The 22,132-nt window shown below is 46.4% G+C and overlaps 1 protein-coding gene across 1 annotated transcript; it reads left to right on the forward strand.

The window, feature by feature from the left end:
• Positions 1 to 20,583: 20,583 nt before the first annotated feature.
• Positions 20,584 to 21,580, forward strand: LOC145100514 (uncharacterized). The gene is made up of 3 exons (XM_079037764.1): positions 20,584 to 20,765; positions 21,023 to 21,232; positions 21,329 to 21,580. Exons 1-2 carry the CDS (start codon positions 20,598 to 20,600, stop codon positions 21,221 to 21,223), a joined length of 369 nt encoding a protein of 122 aa, XP_078893890.1. The 5' UTR covers positions 20,584 to 20,597; the 3' UTR covers positions 21,224 to 21,232; positions 21,329 to 21,580.
• Positions 21,581 to 22,132: the final 552 nt, after the last annotated feature.

The raw sequence follows: 22,132 nt of genomic DNA on the forward strand, positions 1-22,132 counted from the left end.
GATCTAGGAGTCAGCAGAGCCACGGTCGATGTGGCAAGTGTGGGAGATTGCATGAGGGAGCGTGCAAGGCAGGGCGTTCTGGCTGCTACAAGTGCGGTCGGATTGGGCATTTGAGTAGGGATTGCATGGCCACTGCTACTGCCGTTGCAGCATCAGATCTGATTTGCTTTCAGTGCAATCAGAGGGGACATAAAAAGTCCCAGTGTCCGGGTTTAGCTGCAGCAGGGAAGGTGGTTGCACCTGCCCCTTCTACTTTGAGGATTACATATGGCCGGCAGGGCCGAGCTCATGCGCCAGTGGCGAAGAGTAGGGCGTTTCAGATGACAGCAGAGGAGGCGCGAGCGACTCCTGATGTGGTGACGGGTATGTATCTTCCCTTTATCTCTTTATTATTATTGATTGTATATTGCTTATGATTGTATGTTTTATTCAGGGTCGTTCTCTGTGAACGGCATTTCTGCTATGGTATTATTCGATTTGGGGGCTACCCGATCATTCGTATCACTTGCGCTTAGCAAGAGATTCAGTAGAGCTCCAGGGGAGCTAGATTGCCCATTAGAGGTTGAGATAGCGGATGATAGGACCGTGAGGGTCGGCAGAGTGCATAGAGGGTGTTCTCTTCAGTTATTTGATGAGCAGTTTTCAGTGGATCTGGTACCTATTCCCCTGCGAGGGAATAAGGTTATTGTGGGTATGGATTGGCTAAGCCCCAATGGGGCGGTGATTGATTGTGAGCTTCAGCTAGTGAGGGTTCGCACTCCCAGTGGGGGAGAGTTGGTGATTCAGGGCGAGAGGCCACAGCAAGGACCGACCTTTTGTTCCGCCGCAAGGGCGAGGCGCTATGTTCAGCAGGGTTGCGCCGGTTTTGTAGCTTACGTTTTGGATGCCCGGGAGAAGGGCAAGTCGACAGTTGATGATGTTCCTATTGTTCGAGACTACCCGGACGTGTTTCCCGAAGATTTGCCGGGGATACCTCCTGAGAGACAGGTTGAGTTCAGGATCGACCTCATTCCTGGTGCGGCTCCGATAGCCAAGGCACCGTATCGACTAGCTCCCCCTGAGATGCAGGAGTTGTCTACACAGCTGCAGGAGCTGTTAGACAAGGGTTTCATTCGGCCGAGCAGTTCGCCTTGGGGAGCGCCGATCCTGTTTGTGAGGAAGAAGGATGGGTCGCATCGTATGTGTATAGATTACCGGGAGTTGAATAAGGTAACGGTGAAGAACCATTACCCACTCCCGAGGATAGATGATTTGTTTGATCAGCTTCAGGGAGCGTCTTGGTTCTCCAAGATCGATCTATGCTCCGGATATCATCAGATGCGGGTTAGAGATGAGGATGTTCAGAAGACTGCTTTCAGGACCAGGTATGGTCATTACGAGTTTGTGGTGATGCCATTTGGGCTCACCAATGCTCCAGCCGCGTTCATGGATCTCATGAACCGCGTGTGTAGGCCGATGCTGGATCGGTCAGTGATAGTGTTCATAGATGACATCTTGGTATATTCCAAGACGCAGGAGCAGCACGAGGAGCACCTGCGGGAGGTGCTAGAGGTTTTGAGGAGGGAGAGACTTTTCGCAAAGTTCTCCAAATGTGAGTTCTGGTTGCGCGAGGTGCAGTTCCTTGGTCACCTCGTCAACCAGAAGGGTATTCTGGTAGATCCGGCCAAGATAGAGGCCGTGATGCAATGGGAGGTCCCGAAGTCTCCATCTGAGATTCGGAGCTTCCTAGGGTTGGCAGGGTATTATCGGAGATTTATTCAGGATTTCTCCAAGATAGCAGTGCCGCTCACCCGACTGACCAAGAAGTCAGTGGTATTTCGCTGGGGTCCGGAGCAGCAGACAGCATTCGAGACCCTCAGGCAGAGATTGTGCGAGGCTCCGATCCTTACCTTGCCAGAGGGAGTAGAGGAATTTGTAGTCTATTGTGATGCCTCGATCACAGGTTTGGGAGCAGTTCTGATGCAGCGAGGCCATGTGATAGCTTATGCCTCGAGACAGTTGAAGCCTCACGAGGCTAATTATCCTACCCATGATTTGGAGCGGGGGGCAGTTGTGTTTGCCCTCAAGATTTGGAGGCATTACCTTTATGGGGTTCGTTGTACTATTTACACGGATCACAAGAGTTTGAGGTATCTTATGGATCAGCCGAGTCTGAATATGAGGCAAAGGAGGTGGTTGGATGTGCTAAAGGATTACGATTGTGAGATCCTATACCATCCAAGGAAGGCCAATGTGGTGGCCGATGCCCTGAGCCGCAAGGTGTCGGCGGCCCCTATCAGAAATCTATGTTTGAGGATGACAGTGATCACTCCGTTGTTGGAGCGGATCAAGGAGGCTCAGGTGGAGGGTCTCAAGGAGGAAAGACAGAAGTGTGAGAGAATCGTGGGCCGAGTAGCCTCGTTTGATTATGATAGTCGTGGTTTGCTGACGCTTCACGGGAGAGTGCGGGTACCGTACTGGGGTGGAGTACGGCAAGTGTTGATGGATGAGGCTCATAAGTCTCGGTTTTCTATCCACCCAGGGGCGACGAAGATGTATCGAGATCTTCGACCTGATTATTGGTGGCCCTGTATGAAGCAGGACGTCGCCTGGTACGTCAAGAGATGCCTGACCTGCCGGAAGGTCAAGGCAGAGCACCAGAGACCTCACGGCAGGATGCAGCCGTTAGACATTCCCGTGTGGAAATGGGAGGACATCACCATGGATTTTGTCACCAAGCTTCCCAGGACCGCACGAGGAGTGGATTCGATATGGGTAGTAGTGGATCGGTTGACAAAGAGTGCCCATTTTATCCCGATCCAGGAGAGTATATCGGCGGAGAAGTTAGCCGATATCTATGTGCGAGAGATTGTGGCACGTCATGGAGTGCCGGTATCGGTGGTGTCTGACCGAGATGTCCGTTTCACATCCAGGTTCTGGAAGCGGTTCCACGACGAGATGGGTACTCGTCTCCATTTTAGCACCGCTTTCCACCCTCAGACAGACGGGCAGAGCGAGAGGACGATTCAGACTCTCGAGGATATGCTTAGGGCATGTGTCCTAGATTTCGGTGGCAGTTGGGATACGTATCTTCCGTTAGCGGAATTCTTTTATAACAACAGTTATCATGCGAGCATTGACCGACCTCCCTTTGAGATGCTGTATGGGAGGAAGTGTAGGACCCCGATTTGTTGGGGCGAGGTCGGTCAGCGGGTCATCGGGAGCACGGAGGTGGTGCTCAAGACGACTGAGTTGATCCAGCAGGTCCGTAGTAGACTGCAGACTGCAGACTGCTCAGTGTCGGCAGAAGAGCTACGCCGATAGGAGGCGTTCGGACTTGGAGTTCCAGGTGGGGGATATGGTTCTTCTGAAAGTCTCACCTTGGAAGGGTGTCATCAGGTTCCGGAAGAGGGGCAAGTTGGGCCCCAGATTTATTGGTCCTTTCAGGGTTTTGGCCCGGGTGGGTCGGGTTGCTTATCGGTTAGATCTTCCTAAGGAGCTTAGTCAGATCCACAACACTTTCCGTGTGTCTCAGTTGAGGAAGTGTTTGGTGGATGAATCAGCAGTCGTTCCCCTAGAGGATATTCAGGTTGATAGTAGCCTGAATTATATTGAGAGGCCGGTCGCGATTCTGGACCGGAAGACCAAGTCCTTGAGGAACAAGGTAATTCAGTTAGTGAAGGTGTAGTGGCAGCACCGGAAAGGGTCTGAGTAGACGTGGGAGGCTGAGGAGGAGATGAGGGAGCACTACCCAGAGATATTTGCAAATTCAGCCGTAACAGACTTCGAGGACGAAGTCTGAGATAAGTGGGGGAGAATTGTAACGACCCGTTCCCGGTATGATGATTCCTTGGTATTTATTTTGAAGTTTTGTAAAAGGACTCGGCGAGTTCATAGCCTGACTCGCCGAGTAGGGACGGGATTTCGAGCACGTGTTAGCTGGCGACTCGGCGAGTCCATATTCTGGACTCGGCGAGTCTGTCCGTCTGGGAGAAACCCTAAATCCCCGGGTTGCTCACTATTTAAGCCACCTTATAGCCCCCAATCTCGCCTCCTTCACCCTCTAAAGCTGTGAGAAAAACCCTAATTCGTTCTTGAGTGTTCTAAGTGATTTTGTGTGCTAATTGTGAAGGCTTGAAGAAGGAGAAGAAGAAAGGAGCAAGGAGAAGAAGTGTAAAGCGAAGATTCAAGGGAAAGCAAGAGTTCTTTGAGGTATTCTTCAGATTTCCTTCCCTTTTATGCTTTAAAATCCCCTTTAGATCTAGTTGAGGCTTTTCTCAAGCCTTATGTTGATATGGAAGCCATTGTATGTCGAGATATCCATAGATCTGTTCATTTAGGGGTTGTAGAGTCCAGATCTATTGTCTTTATGGAGCCATTGTGCATCATAACCCTAGATCTACCCTTTTAAGTGCCTTTTTGGCCTTTATTCCCTTGTTCATGTGTTTGTACACGTAAAGTTGGAAACTTTACGTGGTAAATCAGCTTATTGGACCCAGATCTATCATTTGTATGTATTGGATTCGAGCAGAATCGAGTGTAGAATAGTTGCATGGCGGTGACTCGACGAGTCGGAAGAACGACTCGGCGAGTCGAGTCGCGAGTCCCCGATTTCTTCCTTTTGAGCGTTGTCGAGTGGGCCCAGTGAGTTGTGGAGTGGACTCAGCGAGTTCGAGGGTAGACTCAGTAATGGAGGGACTCGGCGAGTTGTTCATACAACTCGGCGAGTCCAAGGCAATCTTCTTAAGCTCAAGAACAACTCGGCGAGTTGTTCATAGGACTCGGCGAGTCGGATGAAGATTGTCTGAGTTCTTGGATCAGAAGAGTACTCGTCGAGTCGATGCCATACTCGACGAGTAGCAGCGAGTTGAGTCGAAGAGTGAGAATAGGGACTCGGCGAGTTGGCGGCCCAACTCGGCGAGTCAGGTCAACTATGGGTTGACTTTGACCGAGATTTGACTTTGTCTGAGAGTTGACTTTGACCTAGGGTAAAAGAGTCATTTTACCCAGTGCAGTGTTTAGTATTTGATTGAGTGTGTTTATGGACTTGTAGCCGGGGAGATACCGGAGCAGCAGCAGCTAGCTTCCAGAGCCATACACTCAGCAGCCAGTTCACGAGGTGAGTTTCCCTTCAGTAGGAACGGGTCTACGGCCGCAATGCCGGCCTGTGTAATTATCAGTAGTTCTGGTCTTTAGTCTGATGCAGTAGCTAGAGTGCTTGATGTCTTTGTGATTCAAGCATATTCGAGTATGTGTTCCGGACTTCGGTCCGATGCAGTATGCATTATATGTGATTATAATAGTTGTTATGTGTTATGCTATGTCATGATCAGTCAGTTCCGGACTTCGGTCCGATGCAGTTAGTTCCGAACTTCGGTCCGATGCAGTTAGTTCCGGACTTCGGTCCGATGCAGTTAGTTCCGGACTCTGGTTCGATGCAGGGGACAAGGTCCCAGTCAGTTCCGGACTTCGGTCCGATGCAGCTAGTTCCAGACCTCGGTCTGATGCAGTGGGCAAGGCCCAGTATGTGATTTATATGTATTGTATGGTATGTGGTAGTTTGGGGGAGCTCACTAAGCTTCGTGCTTACAGTTTCAGTTTTGGTTTCAAGTACTTCCGCTTGTAGAGGGAAGAGCTCGGGATGATGGCATCGCACACACCACAACTTCAACTTTTATCCTGGGAGTTGATTTGGTTCTTGATTTTTATATGACATGGATATGATACAGTTTTCCGCACAATGTTTTTATTATTATTTTGAGATACAGCATGTATGGTTTATGATATGACACTCAGATTATGGTTTTTGGTTATGTTGAAAAACGAAATTTTTGGGTCGTATTTTTGGGTTGTTTCATAGTGAGTTCCCCAAAATACCACATAAACATATATTAGCCACTCGAGGCTATAACTCTATGGGTCCGTGCACCCAAGCTCTGTGAACCCTCAGGTTCTAACTCTGGGAACCTTCCGGTTCCAACTCTATAAACATGCACATCATAAATCACATAGACATCATGCAGTAAAACACATAGCATACACATAATATACACATACTCTGACACATAACTCTGATTACCTACTCAAGGTAAAGTATAGTGAGAAGACTCACCTCGTGTATCTCGATAACTCGCGAATCCTGGAAATCACTCGTGCTCGATCCTCCAAGCTATAATCCTCCTATAACATCATATATCTCTTAATTAACACTTTTACCACTAAGGCTGACTACCCCTATCAAGTCAACTCTGGTCAACGGTCAACGTTCAACTTTGTCCGGACTCGGCGAGTGCACTAGGGCGACTCGATGAGTCTATACATATTCACCAACTCTCTAGGATTCCCTTTTGACACGTAGAGTACTCCCCTGACTCGACGAGTTCCACCTGGCACGAATCGCGGGGCCACCACGACTCGACTCGCCGAGTCTCAAGAATAACTCGGCGAGTCCCAGCTCGACTCAGTCCAATTGTCAACCCTCACTAACTCTCCCTGACTCACTGAGTTGACCCTTAACTCGGCAAGACCACTCGCTGAGTGGTTAAGGACAATCTTCATGCTACTCGTCGAGTCTGTTCTTCAGACTCGGCGAGTCCATGCCATGCATCAACTCAAACTAGTTTCTGAGGTCAGATCCGCACCATCCACTCATAGATCTGGCCCTCCTAAGCTTATTCATCACGTAAAGTCCATATCTTGGTTACCATACAACACCTACAAGGCTCTTTTTGGAGAAATAACCTCTAAAATGGCAATCCTAGCCTCCAACCCAAAAGGGAGGACATAAAGCATGACATTAGGGACTCTCTGGACCTACTAAGGTCTAGATCTAAGCACCATAACCCCATGGGACCTCTCACACTTCCAATACAAAGCAAATAAGGCATGAAGAAACCCTATATTTGACCAAATCAACAAAAATACAGAAATGAGCTCTGAATGATACCTCAAGAAGCCTCCTCAGATGAAATGAAAGAAGATCCCAGCTCCCCAACTCTTCTAGCTTGACTTTCCTCTTCCTTTCTTGCAAAAACACACAAATTTGGTGAACAATAGCCTCTTATCTCACTCACACGAATCCCTTAGCTGCTTTGGTGCTCTCAAGACCCAGGTAGCCGCAATGAAGGGCCATAAGCTTTGTGCACTCGAGTGGCTAATATATGTTTATGTGGTATTTTGGGTATTTTAGGTATTTTGGGAGAGCTAACACCGGGGCTTCGCACAACCTCTGGCGAAGTGTCTCAAAGGAGGCCTGCTGCTCGGGGCCCCATGAAAAAGCAACACCCTTCCGGGTCAATCTGGTGAGTGGCACTGCGATCTTAGAGAAATCCATGATAAACCTCCGATAATACCCTGCCAACCCTAGGAAACTCCTGATCTCGGAGGGCAACTTCGGCACCTCCCAACTCATCGCTGCCTCAACTTTGGCCGGATCGACCAATATCCCTTCCTAGTTAACGAGATGTCCTAAGAACTGAACCTCCTGCAACCAAAAATCACACTTGGAGAATTTGGCATAAAGCCTCTCCGATCTCAGGATTCCAAGAACCTCTCTCAGATGCTCCTCATGTTGCTCTCTAGATCTCAAATATACCAGAATGTCGTCGATAAACACAATCACCGACCGATCCAGCATCGGCCTACACACTCGGTTCATGAGATCCATGAACACTGCCAGGGCATTGGTGAGCCCAAAAGGCATCACCACAAACTCATAATGTCCATAACGCGTCCTGAACGCTGTCTTCTGGACGTCCTCATCCCGCACCCTCACTTGATGATATCCAGACCTCAAATCGATCTTGGAGAACCAAGATGCTCCCTGCAACTGATCAAACAAATCATCGATCCTCGGCAACGGGTAACGGTTCTTGACCGTCAGCTTGTTCAACTCCTGGTAATCAATACACATCCGGTGTGAACCATCCTTCTTCTTGACAAACAGGATAGGCGCTCCCCACGGCAAGCTGCTCGGCCGAATAAACCCCTTCCCTAGTAGCTCCTGAAGCTGTGAGGATAACTCTTGCATCTCTGGAGGTGCAAGGTGATAAGGCACCTTAGCGACTAGCGCAGCCCCCGGAACCAAATCGATACTGAACTCCACTTGCCTCACAGGAGGCACACCCGGCAACTCCTCGGGAAAAACATCCGGGAACTCACGCACCACCGGAACCTCCTCAACTGAACTCGGCCTCTCGGAAGCCACTCGATCACAAATTTGGTGAACAATAGCCTCTTATCTCACTCACACGAATCCCTCAGCTGCTTTGGTGCTCTCAAGACCCAGGTAGCCGCAATGAAGGGCCATAAGGTCCTTTATATAGGGCTTAGGACCGGTAATTTAGGGTTTCATTAAACAACGAGGACTCGCCGAGTCCATTCCTTGGACTCGTCGAGTCCGGGCGCGAACCCGTGTCCTAAACCGCGATCCTACTCGGCGAGTTTGAGCTCCAACTCGCTGAGTCCCCCCACAAAACTCCAAAAATATAAGCATAAAAGATACCTGGAGATCCGGGCTGTTACAATTCTCCCCCACTAGAACTAGACTTCGCCCTCGAAGTCTCGCTCTGCAAATAGCTCCGGATGCTGCTCACGCTCCGACTCCCAAGTCATCTCCGATCCCCTCCGATGCTGTCGCTGAACCAACACCAGGGGTACTTCCTTGTTCCTCAAAACCTTGATTTTCCGATCTCTGATGGCCACTGGTCTCTCGGCATAATTCAGGCTAGCATCCACCTGAATATCCTCTAATGGAACCACTGCCGACTCATCGGCTATACACTTCCTCAGCTGCGACACATGAAAAGTGTCATGAAACTGCCCCAACTCTGCTGGCAAATCCAAACGATAGGCGATACCAGAGATACCAACTTTTATAAAATAATTTTTCGAAATTTTCCAATATTGTAACACTTTTACCACTAAGGCTGACTACCCCTATCAAGTCAACTCTGGTCAACGGTCAACGGTCAACTTTGACCGGACTCGACGAGTACACTAGGGCGAATCGGCGAGTCTATACATATTCACCAACTCTCTAGGATTCTCTTTTGACACGTCGAGTACTCCCCTGACTCGACGGGTTCCACCTGGCACGAATCGCGGGGCCACCACGACTCGACTCGCCGAGTCTTAAGAACAACTCGGCGAGTCCGAGCTCGACTCAGTCCAATTTTCAACCCTCACTAAGTCTCCCTGACTCACTGAGTCGACCCTTAACTCGGCAGGACCACTCGCTGAGTGGTTAAGGACAATCTTCATGCTACTCGCTAAGTCTGTTCTTCAGACTCGGCGAGTCCATGCCATGCATCAACTCAAACTAGTTTCTGAGGTCAGATCCGCACCATCCACTCATAGATATGGCCCTCCTAAGCTTATTCATCACGTAAAGTCCATATCTTGGTTACCATACAACACCTACAAGGCTCTTTTTGGAGTAATAACCTCTAAAATGGAAACCCTAGCCTCCAACCCAAAAGGGAGGACATAAAGCATGACATTAGGGACTCTCTGGACCTACTAAGGTCCAGATCTAAGCACCATAACCCCATGGGACCTCTCACACTTCCAATACAAAGCAAATAAGGCATGAAGAAACCCTATATTTGACCAAATCAACAAAATACGGAAATGAGCTCTGAATGATACCTCAAGAAGCCTCCTCAGATGAAATGAAAGAAGATCCCAACTCCCCAACTCTTCTAGCTTGACTTTCCTCTTCCTTTCTTGCAAAAGCTCACAAATTTGGTGAACAAAAGCCTCTTATCTCACTCACACGAATCCCTCAGCAGCTTTGGTGCTCTCAAGACCCAGGTAGCCGCAATGAAGGGCCATAAGGTCCTTTAAATAGGGCTTAAGACCGGGAATTTACGGTTTCATTAAACAGCGAGGACTCGCCGAGTCCATTCCTTGAACTCGTCGAGTCCGGGCGCGAACCCGCGTCCTTAACCGTGATCCTACTCGGCGAGTTTGAGCTCCAACTCGCCGAGTCCCCCCACAAAACTCCAAAAAAATATAAGCATAAAAGATACCTGGAGATCCGGGCTGTTACAATTCTCCCCCACTAGAACTAGACTTCGCCCTCGAAGTCTCCCTCTACAAATAGCTCCGGATGCTGCTCACGCATCTCACGCTCCGGCTCCCAGGTCATCTCCGATCCCCTTCGATGCTGCCACTGAACCAACACCAGGGGTACTTCCTTATTCCTCAAAACCTTGATTTTCCGATCTCTGATGGCCACTGGTCTCTCGGCATAATTCAGGCTAGCATCCACCTGAATATCCCTAATGGAACCACTGCCGACTCATCGGCTATACACTTCCTCAGCTGCGACACATGAAAAGTGTTGTGAATCTGCCCCAACTCTGCTGGCAAATCCAAACGATAGGCGACCCGGCCTACCCTCGCGATCACACGGAATGGACCAATATACCGGGGCCCCAACTTGCCCTTCTTCCTGAATCGAATCACTCCTTTCCAAGGAGAGACCTTCAGGAGAACAAAGTCGCCGACCTGAAACTCAAGCTCGGACCGGCGCCTGTCTGCATAACTCTTCTGTCGGCTCTGAGCGGTCAACAACCTCTATCTGACCTGCTGAATCTGCTCTGTCGTTTGAAGCACGATCTCTGTACTGCCTATCACCCCCTGACCGACCTCTCCCCAACAAATAGGGGTCCGACACCTCCTCCCATACAACAGCTCAAAGGGTGGCATACCAATGCTCGAATGATGGCTGTTGTTGTAGGAAAACTCTGCCAAGGGTAAATACGCATCCCAGCTACCCCCGAAATCCAACACACATGCCTAGAGCATGTCCTCAAGCGTCTGAATCGTCCGCTCACTCTGACCGTCTGAAATCGTCCTCAGCATTCTATACATATTCACCAACATTTATTAAAAGTCAGAATTTGGAATTTAGTCCAATATTGTCTGCTTTGGGCCACTCAGGCGGGAGTAGTACCAGGATGGGTGACCCCTTAGGAAGTCCTCGTGCCGAGTGGCCCAAAGCGGACAATATTGTGATACGTGCCAGAGGGGGATGTTACAAATGGTATCAGAGCTAGGGCACGGGTTGATGTGTTCGACGGGGACGTCGAACCCTATAATGGGGGGTGAAAGTGGGTTAGATCTGATCCCACATCGGCTGGGAAGGAGAACTAAGCATTACTTATAAGGGGTGTAGATACCTTCCCTATCACAACGCGTTTTAAAGCCGTGAGGGCAGCAGATCCCATAAGAACTCTGCAGTTAAGCGTGCTTGGGCAGGAGTAGTACCAGGATGGGTGACCCCCTGGGAAGTCCTCGTGCCAAGTGGCCCAAAGCGGACAATATTGTGATACGTGCCAGAGGGGGATGTTACACCATACGTCGGGTATCTCAAAAGACATAATAAAATGTCATATCAAAAACTGTATCAAATCATGTCTAAGTGTCTGAACAAAACTCCCAGGAATAAATCTGAAGCTGTGGTGTGTGCGATGCCATCATCCCGAGCTCTTCCCTTTACTTGCGGAAGTACCTGAATCCAAAACTGAAACTGTAAGCACAAAGCTTAGTAAGCTCCCCCAAACTACCTCATACCAAACAAACATACAAACAACTACTAGGCCCTCGCCCACTGCATCGGACCGAAGCCCGGAAAATGCATCGGACCGAAGTCCGGAACTAACCAGAGCCCTGCCCTCTGCATCGAACCTAAGTTCGGAACTAACTGCCTCGAACTGAAGTCCGGAACTAGCTGCATTGGACCGAAGTATGGAACTAACTACATCAGGCCTAAGCCTGAAACTATCTGCATCGGACCAAAGTCCGTAACTACTAAACATGACATAGCATATACATATCAACTAACATAACAACATGGACTGCATACTGAGTCGGGCCATACCCGAAACACATAACATACAAAATATGTCTGAGCCACGAAGGCATCAAACATTCTAACTACTGCATCGGACCGATGTCCAGAAACTACTACTAATTAATCGGGCCGACATGGTGGACTTAGACCCGTTCCTACTGGAAGGAAACTCACCTCGTAGCCTAGTTGCTGAAAGAGCTGCTCCGGCTTCACCCCGGCTCACTATACTCTGAAATGCCACAAAGATCTGGGATCTCCTTCTTCTCCTCTTCATCTACCTTCCTTCTTCTCTCAAGATCAGAATTTGGGGTGTTATAACTCTCCCCCACTTGACTCAGACTTCGTCCTCGAAGTCTGTTGCCGCTAAATCGGGAAACAACTCTGGGTAATGCTCCCGCATCTCCTCCTCGGACTCCCATGTCCACTCTGAACCCTTCCGGTGCTGCCACTACACCTTCACTAACTGAATTACCTTGTTCCTTAAGGTGTTTACCTTCCGATCTAAGATCGCAACTGGTATCTTGACATAATTCAGGCTGCTATCAAGTTGAATATCCTCCATGGGTAGTAGTGCCGACTTGTCCACCAAGCACTTCCTCAACTGAGAAACATGGAAAGTGTTGTGGATCGGGCTAAGCTCTGCCGGAAGATCTAATCGGTAGGCGACCCAACCCACCCGGGCCAAGACCCTAAAAGGACCAATGAGCCTGGGGCCCATCTTTCCCCTCTTTCAAAATCTGATGAAACCCTTCCAGGGTGATACTTTCAGGAGGACCATGTCACCCACCTGAAACTCCAAATCTGAACGCCTCCTGTCGGCGTAACTCTTCTTCCGACTCTGCGCAGTCTACAGTCTACTACGAACCTGCTGGATCAACTCCGTTGTCTTGAGTACCACTTCGGTGGTTCCGATGACACGCTGACCGACCTCACCCCAGCAGATCGGGGTCCTGCACTTCCTTCCGTATAACATCTCAAAAGGAGGGCGGTCAATACTCGCGTGGTAGCTGTTGTTAAACGAAAATTCCGCTAACGGAAGATACGTATCCCAACTGCCACCGAAATCTAGAACACATGCCCGAAGCATGTCCTCGAGAGTCTGGATTGTCCTCTCGTTCTGCCCGTTCGTCTGAGGATGGAAAGCGGTGCTGAAATGGAGACGAGTCCCCATCTTGTCCTGAAACCGCTTCCAGAATCTGGAAGCAAAACGGATGTCTCGGTCTGACACCACCGAGACAGGAACTCCATGTCGTGCCACCACCTCTCACACATAAATATCGGCTAGCTTCTCCGCCGATATATTCTCCTGAATCGGTATAAAATGAGCACTCCTTTTCAACCGATCCACAACGACCCAAATCGAATCCACTCCACGTGTAGTCCTGGAAAGCTTTGTGGTGAAATCCATGGTGATCTCTTTCCATTTCCACACTGGAATGTCTAACAGCTACATCTTTATGTGAGGCCTCTGGTGTTCTGCCTTGACCTTCCTGCAGGTCAGGCACCTCTCCACATACCAGGCAACATCCCGCTTCATGCAGGGCCACCAATAATAGGGTCAAAGATCTCTATACATCTTCGTCGCCCCTGGATGGATAGAAAATCGATACTTGTGGGCCTCATCCATCAGCACCTGCCGTACTCCTCCCCAGTACGGCACCCAAACTCTCCCATGAAGGTTCAACAATCCTCGACTGTCATAGTGAAAGGAAACTACTCGGCCCACGATCCTTTCACACTTCTACCTCTCCTCCTTGAGGCCCTCAACCTGTGCCTCTCTGATCTGCTCCAATAATGGAGTAATCACTGTCATTCTCAGACATATATCCCTGATCGGGGCTGCTGCCGCCTTGAGGCTTAGGTTGTCGGCCACCGCATTGGCCTTCCCTGGGTGATAAAGGATCTCACAATCGTAATCCTTCAATACATCTAACCATCGCCTCTACCTCATGTTCAGATTTGGCTGATCCATGAGGTACCTCAAGCTCTTGTGATCCGTGTAAATGGTACAACGGACCCCATAGAGGTAATGTCTCCAAATCTTGAGGGCAAACACCACTGCCCCCAACTCTAAATCATGCGTAGGATAGTTAGCCTCGTGAGGCTTCAACTGTCTCGAGGCGTAAGCTATCACACGGCCTCGCTGCATCAACACTGCTCCTATACCTGTGATCGAAGCATCATAGTAGACCATAAAATCCTCTACTCCCTCTGGCAGGGCAAGAATCGGTGCCTCGCACAATCTTTATCTAAGGGTCTCGAATGTTGCTTACTGCTCAGGCCCCCAGCAAAACACCACTGACTTCCTAGTCAGTCGGGTGAGCGGTACAACTATCTTGGAGAAATCCTAGATGAATCTCCTGTAGTACCCTGCCAAACCTAGGAAGCTCCGAATCTCAGATGGAGACTTCGGGACCTCCCACTGCATCACGGCCTCTATCTTCGCCGAATCTACCAGAATACCCTTCTGGTTGACGAGGTGACCTAGGAGTTGCACCTCGCGCAACCAGAACTCGCATTTGGAGAACTTCGCAAAAAGTCTCTCCCTCCTCAAGATCTCTAGCACTCCCTCAGGTGCTCCTCGTGCTGCTCCTGGGTCTTGGAATAAACCAAGATATCATCAATGAACACTATCATAGACCGATCCAGCATCGGTCTGCACACGCGATTCATGAGATCCATGAATGCGGCTGGAGCATTGGTGAGCCCAAACGGCATCACCACAAACTCATAATGACCATAACGGGTCCTGAAAGCAGTCTTCTGCACATCCTCATCCCTGACTCGCATCTGATGATACCTGGAGCGTAAATCGATCTTGGAAAACCAAGACGCTCCCTGAAGCTGATCAAACAAATCATCTATCCTCGGAAGTGGGTAACGGTTCTTCACCGTTACCTTGTTCAACTCCTGGTAATCTATACACATACGATGTGACCCGTCCTTCTTCTTCACAAACAAAATCGGTGCTCCGTAGGGCGAACTGCTCGATCTGATAAAACCCTTGTCTAGCAGCTCTTGCAGCTGCGTAGACAACTCCTGCATCTCTGGGGGAGCCAACTGATACATTGCCTTGGCTATCGGAGCCGCACCAGGGATCAAGTCTATCCTGAACTTGACCTGCCTCTCAGGAGGTATTCCAGGCAAATCCTCTGGAAATACATCTGGGTAGTCTCGCACAACCGGAACATCATCAACCGATAACTTTCCCTTCTCCTGGGCATCTACAACATAGGCAATATAACTGGCGCAACCCTGCTAGAAGTAGCGCCTCGCTCTCGCTGCTGAACATAGAACTGGTCCGCGATGTGGCTTCTTGCCCTGAATAACTAACTCTCCCCCACCGGGAGTGCGAACCCTCACCAAATGTAGCTCACAATCTATCACCGCCCCATTGGGGCTCAGCCAATCCATGCCTACTATAACCTTATTCCTTCGTAGGGGAATAGGGACCAAGTCCACCGGAAACTGCTCATCGAATAACTGCATGGAACATCCTCTGTGTACCCTTGCAACCCGAATGGTCCTATCAGCTGCTATCTCAACCGTAAGTGGACAATCTAGCTCCCCTGGAGCTCTGCTAAACCTCTTGCTAAGCGCAAGAGAGACAAATGATCAGGTAGCCCCCAAATCAAACAGTACTATAGCTGAAATGCCGTTCACTGAGAACGACCCTATACAAAACATATAACCATAAAAAAACAATCAATAATAAATGCATAGATAAGGGAGAAATGCATACCTGTCACCGCATCAGGAGTCGCTCGCGCCTCCTCTGCCGTCAGCTGAAAAGCCCTACTCTTCGCCACTTGCGTCTCAACTCGGCCCTGACGGCCATCCGCAATCCTCAAGGTAGCAGGAGCAGGTGCTGACACCTTCCCTGCAGTGGCTAAACTCGGACACAGGGAGTTTTATGTCCCCTCTGATTGCACTAAAAGCAAATCAGATCTGATGCCGCAACGGCGGTAGTAGTGGCTATACAATCTCTGCTCATATGCCCAGTCTGGCCACACTTGTAGCAACCGGCACTCCCTGCCTTGCACGCCCCATCGTGCAATCTCCCACACTTGCCACACCGACCGTGGCTCTACTAACTCCTAGCTCTGTGATCTGAACCCTTGGGCTTTTTGCCCGAACTCCATGAACCTGGAGCCGCCTCTGGCTTCCTCTTTCTCTCCATCTCGAGGTCAATCTCTCTCTCTCTCTCTCTCTCTCTCTCTCTCTCTCTCGCCCTAGCAATCATGTCATCTAATGTTTTACAGCTGGACCGGCTCAGAAACTAGCGGATATCACTCCGCAACATCTCATGATACCGAGCCTTCTTCATTTCCTCATCAACTGCGTACTGAGGAACGAGAAGTGCTCTCTCCCTAAACTTGGTGGTGATCTCTGCCGCTGTCTTTGTCGTCTGGGTGAGGTCCTGAAACTCTCTGGCCAATTGTTGCACCTCAATAACCGGTGCAAACTCAGCCCTGAACATGGCAGTAAAGTTAGCCCAGGTCATAGCATCCAATGCTACGTCATCTCTAATGGCATGTCCGACCTCCTCCCACCAATCCTGTGCCCTGTTCTTCAGAAGACAGGACGCCAGTCTGACCTTGTCCCCCTCGGGACATCTGCTCGTGCGGAAAGCGTTGGCCACATCCGCCAACCATTTAGTACTCGCTATGGGGTCCCGCGCCCCGTGGTAATCTGGAGCTCGACATGCACGGAACTCCCTGAAGGTAAGCGTGCACGAACCCATCATGGCCGCTACCTCAGCACGGAAAGTGCTCAATCTCTCGTCCATCAACTCTAAGATACCCTCCTTGATCGAACCAAAGATAACAGGAGTCTGCTCAAGTATGGTGCAAGTAATCTCTGAAGAGAGAAACTCCCTAGTCTGCTCATCCAACTGCCCGACCTCCGGGCCTGATCCTGATCCCCCCCCCCCCCCCTCGGCCTCTGAACTGTCGACTGTTGGCCTAGCCCGTAGTACCACCATTCTGAAAACACATCATAATAAACTTCAGAAACATAGATATATCTTCAGGGATCACTACTACCACAAGTTTCCTGGTCGCATCTCATCTTTCCTTGATTCGAGTACGGATCCTCAGCTTTCAGTAGTACGGGTCCATACTATCTTCCACATCTATCTGTACTTTCCTCAAGTATCGCCTTGACTACACCAAGTCACTACTACTACTACTAATCTCTGTTACTCCCATCCTAGGCTTGCCTTAGGGAAATCCTTGACTCTACCCAAACCAATCCTCAGCTGCTGAAAGGCCCCCTTGTAATGCCAATTAGTCATCACCTGAATACCATCACATGTGGCGAGGCTCAGATAATCCTTCGAATAAAAGGCTCGTCCCCACAACGGTTAAACTCATACAAGAGCTGTGCAATAGGGCCAGATCTAGCACTCTGAGATTATTCAACCCTGTTCACATTTGATGTGATGTATTAACCTAATGGCTAACTCACATCACTCAGAGCCCCACAAAGCACATAGCAAGCAGCATTCAGACACAGGAAACAACTCAAGCAATTCTATCATCATTACATGGAACTGTACTGGCATACAATGATGAGCTCATACTATCAGGCATAACCTAAACAGGCTATCCTACTGCTGGCTACTGAAAACTAGCATGCAATTCTCATAAAGTTGATACACATATAGCAGTCACATAAGGCATCCTCCTAGATCCTCAGTCCTATTCTAGGATGCTGTTCTACTGAAACTGAAACTGATAATCATAACATAAACTTGTATGGGTAATTTGGGAGTACTTACTTCAGCGAGGCTGATTGCATGCACCACACCCTTTTCCTCTTCTCAAAACTCTTTCTCTTTTTAGGTTTTTCTTTTCAAAATCTTTTTGAAATACTTTTGAAAATCTTTCTACCATTTCCTCAGTTTGAGTCCAGTCTCACCCGAGAGTGTGCCTGAATCCCTCAAACCAAGGCTCTGATACCAACTTGAAACATCCCAAAAACATGACCCAAAAATTTTTGTTTTTATATACTAAATGTCATAACACTAAATATCATATAATAAAAACCATACGTCGGGTATCTCAAAAGATATAATAAAATGTCATATCAAAAACTATATCAAATCATGTCTAAGTATTTGAACAAAACTCCCAGGAATAAAGCTGAAGCTGTGGTGTGTGCGATGCCATCATCCCGAGCTCTTCCCTTTACTTGCGGAAGTACCTGAAACCAAAACTGAAACTGTAAGCACAAAGCTTAGTGAGCTCCCCCAAACTACCTCATACCAAACAAACATACAAACAACTACTAGGCCCCCGCCCACTGCATCAGACTGAAGCCTGGAAACTACATCGGGCCGAAGTCCGGAACTAACCAGAGCCCTGCCCTCTGCATTAGACCTAAGTCCGGAACTAACTGCCTCAGACTGAAGTCCGGAACTAGCTGCATCGGACCGAAGTCCGGAACTAGCTGCATCGGACCGAAGTCCGGAACTAACTGCATCAGGCCTAAGCCCGAAACTGACTGCATCGGACCGAAGTCCGGAACTACTGAACATGGCATAGCATATACATATCAACTAGCATAACAACATGGACTGCATATTGAGTTGGGCCATACCCGAAACACATAACACACAAGATCTGTCTGAGCCACGAAGGCATCAAACATTCTGACTACTGCATCGGACCGAAGTCTGGAAACTACTACTAATTAATCGGGCCGACATGGTGGCCTTAGACCCGTTCCTACTGGAAGGAAACTCACCTCGTAGCCTAGCTGCTGAAAGAACTGCTCCGGAATCTGTCTGCTGTGGCTCCGCCTTCATCCCAGCTCACTATACTTTGAAATGCCACAAAGATCTTGGATCTCCTTCTTCTCCTCTTGATCTACCTTCCTTCTTTTCTCAAGATCAGAATTTGGGGTGTTACAAGCAACATGCATGATGTTTTTGGGTAAAATCCTACCACAATCATCATCAAACCGAAGGTGCATGAACATGCAAAAACTTTTATATAAAGAATGGTGTAGAAAGACAATAAATGAAAGAAAACTAGTAAAACTTGAAGGAAAAGTGAAGAATAAATCGATTTTACCTTCAACAACACCACAAGATGGTTAGGATTTTAAGTTTAAGGAATGTTTTTGGGTCTTATTTGCTGGAAATTTCATTGTTGATAGAGAGAGGAAAAGAGAATAGTGCTGGTGGAGTGTAAGAGATAAAAGAGTAAAGGAGAAGTGAAGAGTGTGGAGGTAATTAAGACGATTAAATATTTTTAGGGAATGGAGTATTAGGTAATGTATATTTGAAAATTAGAATGGTACTACTAATTAGTATTTGATCTTAAAGGGTCACACCAGCAACAACTTGATACAATTGGTTACTTATTAGAAATTGATTTTAATAATATTCATAAACACTTATAATTAATTGAAAATTATTTGTTTCATGGAAATAATAATTGTCAATGGCAGGTAACACAATATATTAGAAGGTATGCTTTGTTAAATCATGTACATACTTTTGAATTAGAAAGAATTTTTTATTTTAGCTAAAAAGATAAGGTTTTATAACTTATATAACTTAAAGTGGTTTTGTATATAATTTGTCTTCTTGCATGGCTTAATACCTTGGATATGTTAGGAGACAAAAAAAATATTTCGTTTTGTTTATTTATTATAAGAGACATGCTTTAGAAGCATGTCTTCATATAATAATAAACTATATGGCTAGAGATATGAAGTGCTTAAAGGGTTAAGAACTCTTGTATAATGATTTAGCTTTAAGAAGGCTTTTACTCCTTCCTTCTTTGGTTACACAAAACAATATGTATGCATGTATGCTCTCTAATTCTTCTCTTGCAAAGTGTTAGAAGTTATTTTCTCTCTAAAAAGATGTTACTTGGGTATTATATTTAATCTTAAGAGTTCTTACAAGACTAGTAGCTTCTTCAAGTTGGTTTATTGTTGGTGTCTCAATCTAAGGAAGTAGTCAATTCCACATTCTTCTTCAACATTCATGCCTCCCCTTGAGGACTCCCAAGGACACCAAAGGTTGTGAATCTTTTTTCCTTCTATGGTTGTGTTTTCTTTTTGATCTTTGCAACAAGATTCTTGGTGGTTTTAAACTAGTTTATGTTTTTCAAAAATTTCACAGTCTTCCGTTGCTTATCTTAATTTTCTGAAACTTATTTTTAAATAAAAACCCAATATATATATATATATATATATATATATATATATATATATATATATATATATATACAAACTAGGGGATAGACCCATATGAACATGGGTGTGAGGATATTGATATTGGAAGTAAATACAAGCACTTCTTTCATACACAAAAACATATATTTTATTCATTTATATATAAAGACAAAACGTGAATACATATCAAACAACAGTTTACACAAAATTAAGTACATATTAAACATTAGTTTATTTTATATAAAAAAACAGATGCATCGAATTGCTTCTTTTATTCTTCAAAACATTCTAAAACCTATTATATCACTACTAGAAAGTTGACTTTCAGCTACGGATTTAGAGAGGGATCTATTCTGTAGCAAAATTTTGGCTTATAGAGAGGGAATTACAAGAGATCTGCGAGGGTTTAAACAAGTATTTTCTTTATTCAACATACGAGAGATCTATTATGCAAGGTTTGAGTATTATGAATTTAATGGGATGGAATGAACCATTCCATTCCTTATTTCATGTTACTATTTTTTCATATATTTTTTTTCTATAATAGGAGGCTTATGAAAGTGCTATGGTGGCTAAGTTTGGTGATGATACTAGTTGCCACTCCCTCTTGGATAATGAAACATGGTGTGATGTTTCCGGAGGAGTCAAGAAAGGAAGAATATATGGATTCGGATCTGTGTCTGATCCAGCGAGCTTTTTGGAAGGAACATCTAGTACAATAACATCCCAAGAGGTTTGTTTAATTTTGTACTTTATAAAAATTTCCTATCATAGCATTGTACTTACAAAGTTTCCTATCATGGCATTGTACTTACAAAGTTTCCTATCATGGCATTGTACTTACAAAGTTTTCTATCATGGTATTATACTTACAAAGTTTCCTATCATGGCATTGTACTTACAAAGTTTCCTATCATGGCATTGTACTTACAAATTTTCCTATCATGGCATTGTACTTACAAAGTTTCCTATCATGGTATTGTACTTTAGGTTGTCTATGAACGTGTACGAAACGAGATGCGTGGCGAAATGGATGCTAAAGCTGCAGAAATGGAAGCTAAACATCAACAAATGCGTGAGGAAATGGATGCCAAAGCTGCAACAATAGATGCCAAACAACAACAAATTGATGCAAAATATGAAGCAATGGAGAAGATGTATGCAGCCTTGCAAAATATGATGGGAAATTGAAAAGTAGAGGTAATATGATGTTAACCATTAGTATTTGATGTTTTTGAATGACTTGTTAACCTTTTGTATTTGATGTTTTTTATTGTTTTGAATAATGTTTTATAGGAATGAGAACCGAAGATGATTGGATGGACATGAAATGAAGATAGCAGCTAAAATGTTATTTTGAAGGTTAAACTTTTTTCTGTTTGTACCTCTTTTGCATACTTTGGATTTCTTGGTTCTAAAATGTTATTTTGAAGTTAAACCGTTGGGAGTTTGATGTTATGTGGATAGTTTCGTTTTTGGATGTTTCTTGAATGACACTTTGGTAAACTTTGATAGTTTTGGTATTGTAATGCTTGGTTGTATCATTATTTGATGTTCTTTAGTATAATAATTTGATGATTGTAGTATTTTTTTTCTTTTAGAATCATAATAAAAAAATGATATTATAAGTTCGTGGTGAGAAAATAATTTAATGTATGAATTTTGCAAGGGATTAGTGATGAAAAAAATTCATGTCTAAAGTTTGCGATAGATCAGCAACGGGAAAAAAAAATAGTATATGAATTTTGCAAGGGATTAGCTACGGAAAAAAAAAACTGTTCATGGAAATTCGCGACAGAACAGCGACGGAATGCATTGAGTGACATTTAGTGACATTTAGCGACGGATATTCTGTCGCTACCTTTGTCGCAAGGAAAAACACGATCCGTCGCTAAAACCCTCCCTGAGAAATTAGCCACCTTTTTATTACCTATGGAGTGAATCTGTCGCCGATCCATTGCAAACAACATTTAGCGACGGAATAGCGACGGATTTTTCCGTCGCTAAAACCCATGTTTCTAGTAGTGTATACATGCTATAAGCATATTGTCAGTAAATTTTTTTTAGTATTGAACTCTCTTGCCAATTTCATGACATTGG

This window comes from Lactuca serriola, chromosome 4, assembly GCF_051521515.1.
Source record: "Lactuca serriola cultivar US96UC23 chromosome 4, Lser_US96UC23_V15, whole genome shotgun sequence".
Taxonomy (NCBI): domain Eukaryota; kingdom Viridiplantae; phylum Streptophyta; class Magnoliopsida; order Asterales; family Asteraceae; genus Lactuca; species Lactuca serriola.

Excerpts from the sequence above, each read along its gene's own strand:
- LOC145100514 (XM_079037764.1), top strand. The coding sequence starts at position 20,598 with ATGGTGGCTAAGTTTGGTGATGATACTAGTTGCCACTCCCTCTTGGAT. Across the intron at positions 20,766-21,022 it reads GTACAATAACATCCCAAGAG|GTTGTCTATGAACGTGTACG; the intron begins GTTTGTTTAATT and ends ATTGTACTTTAG.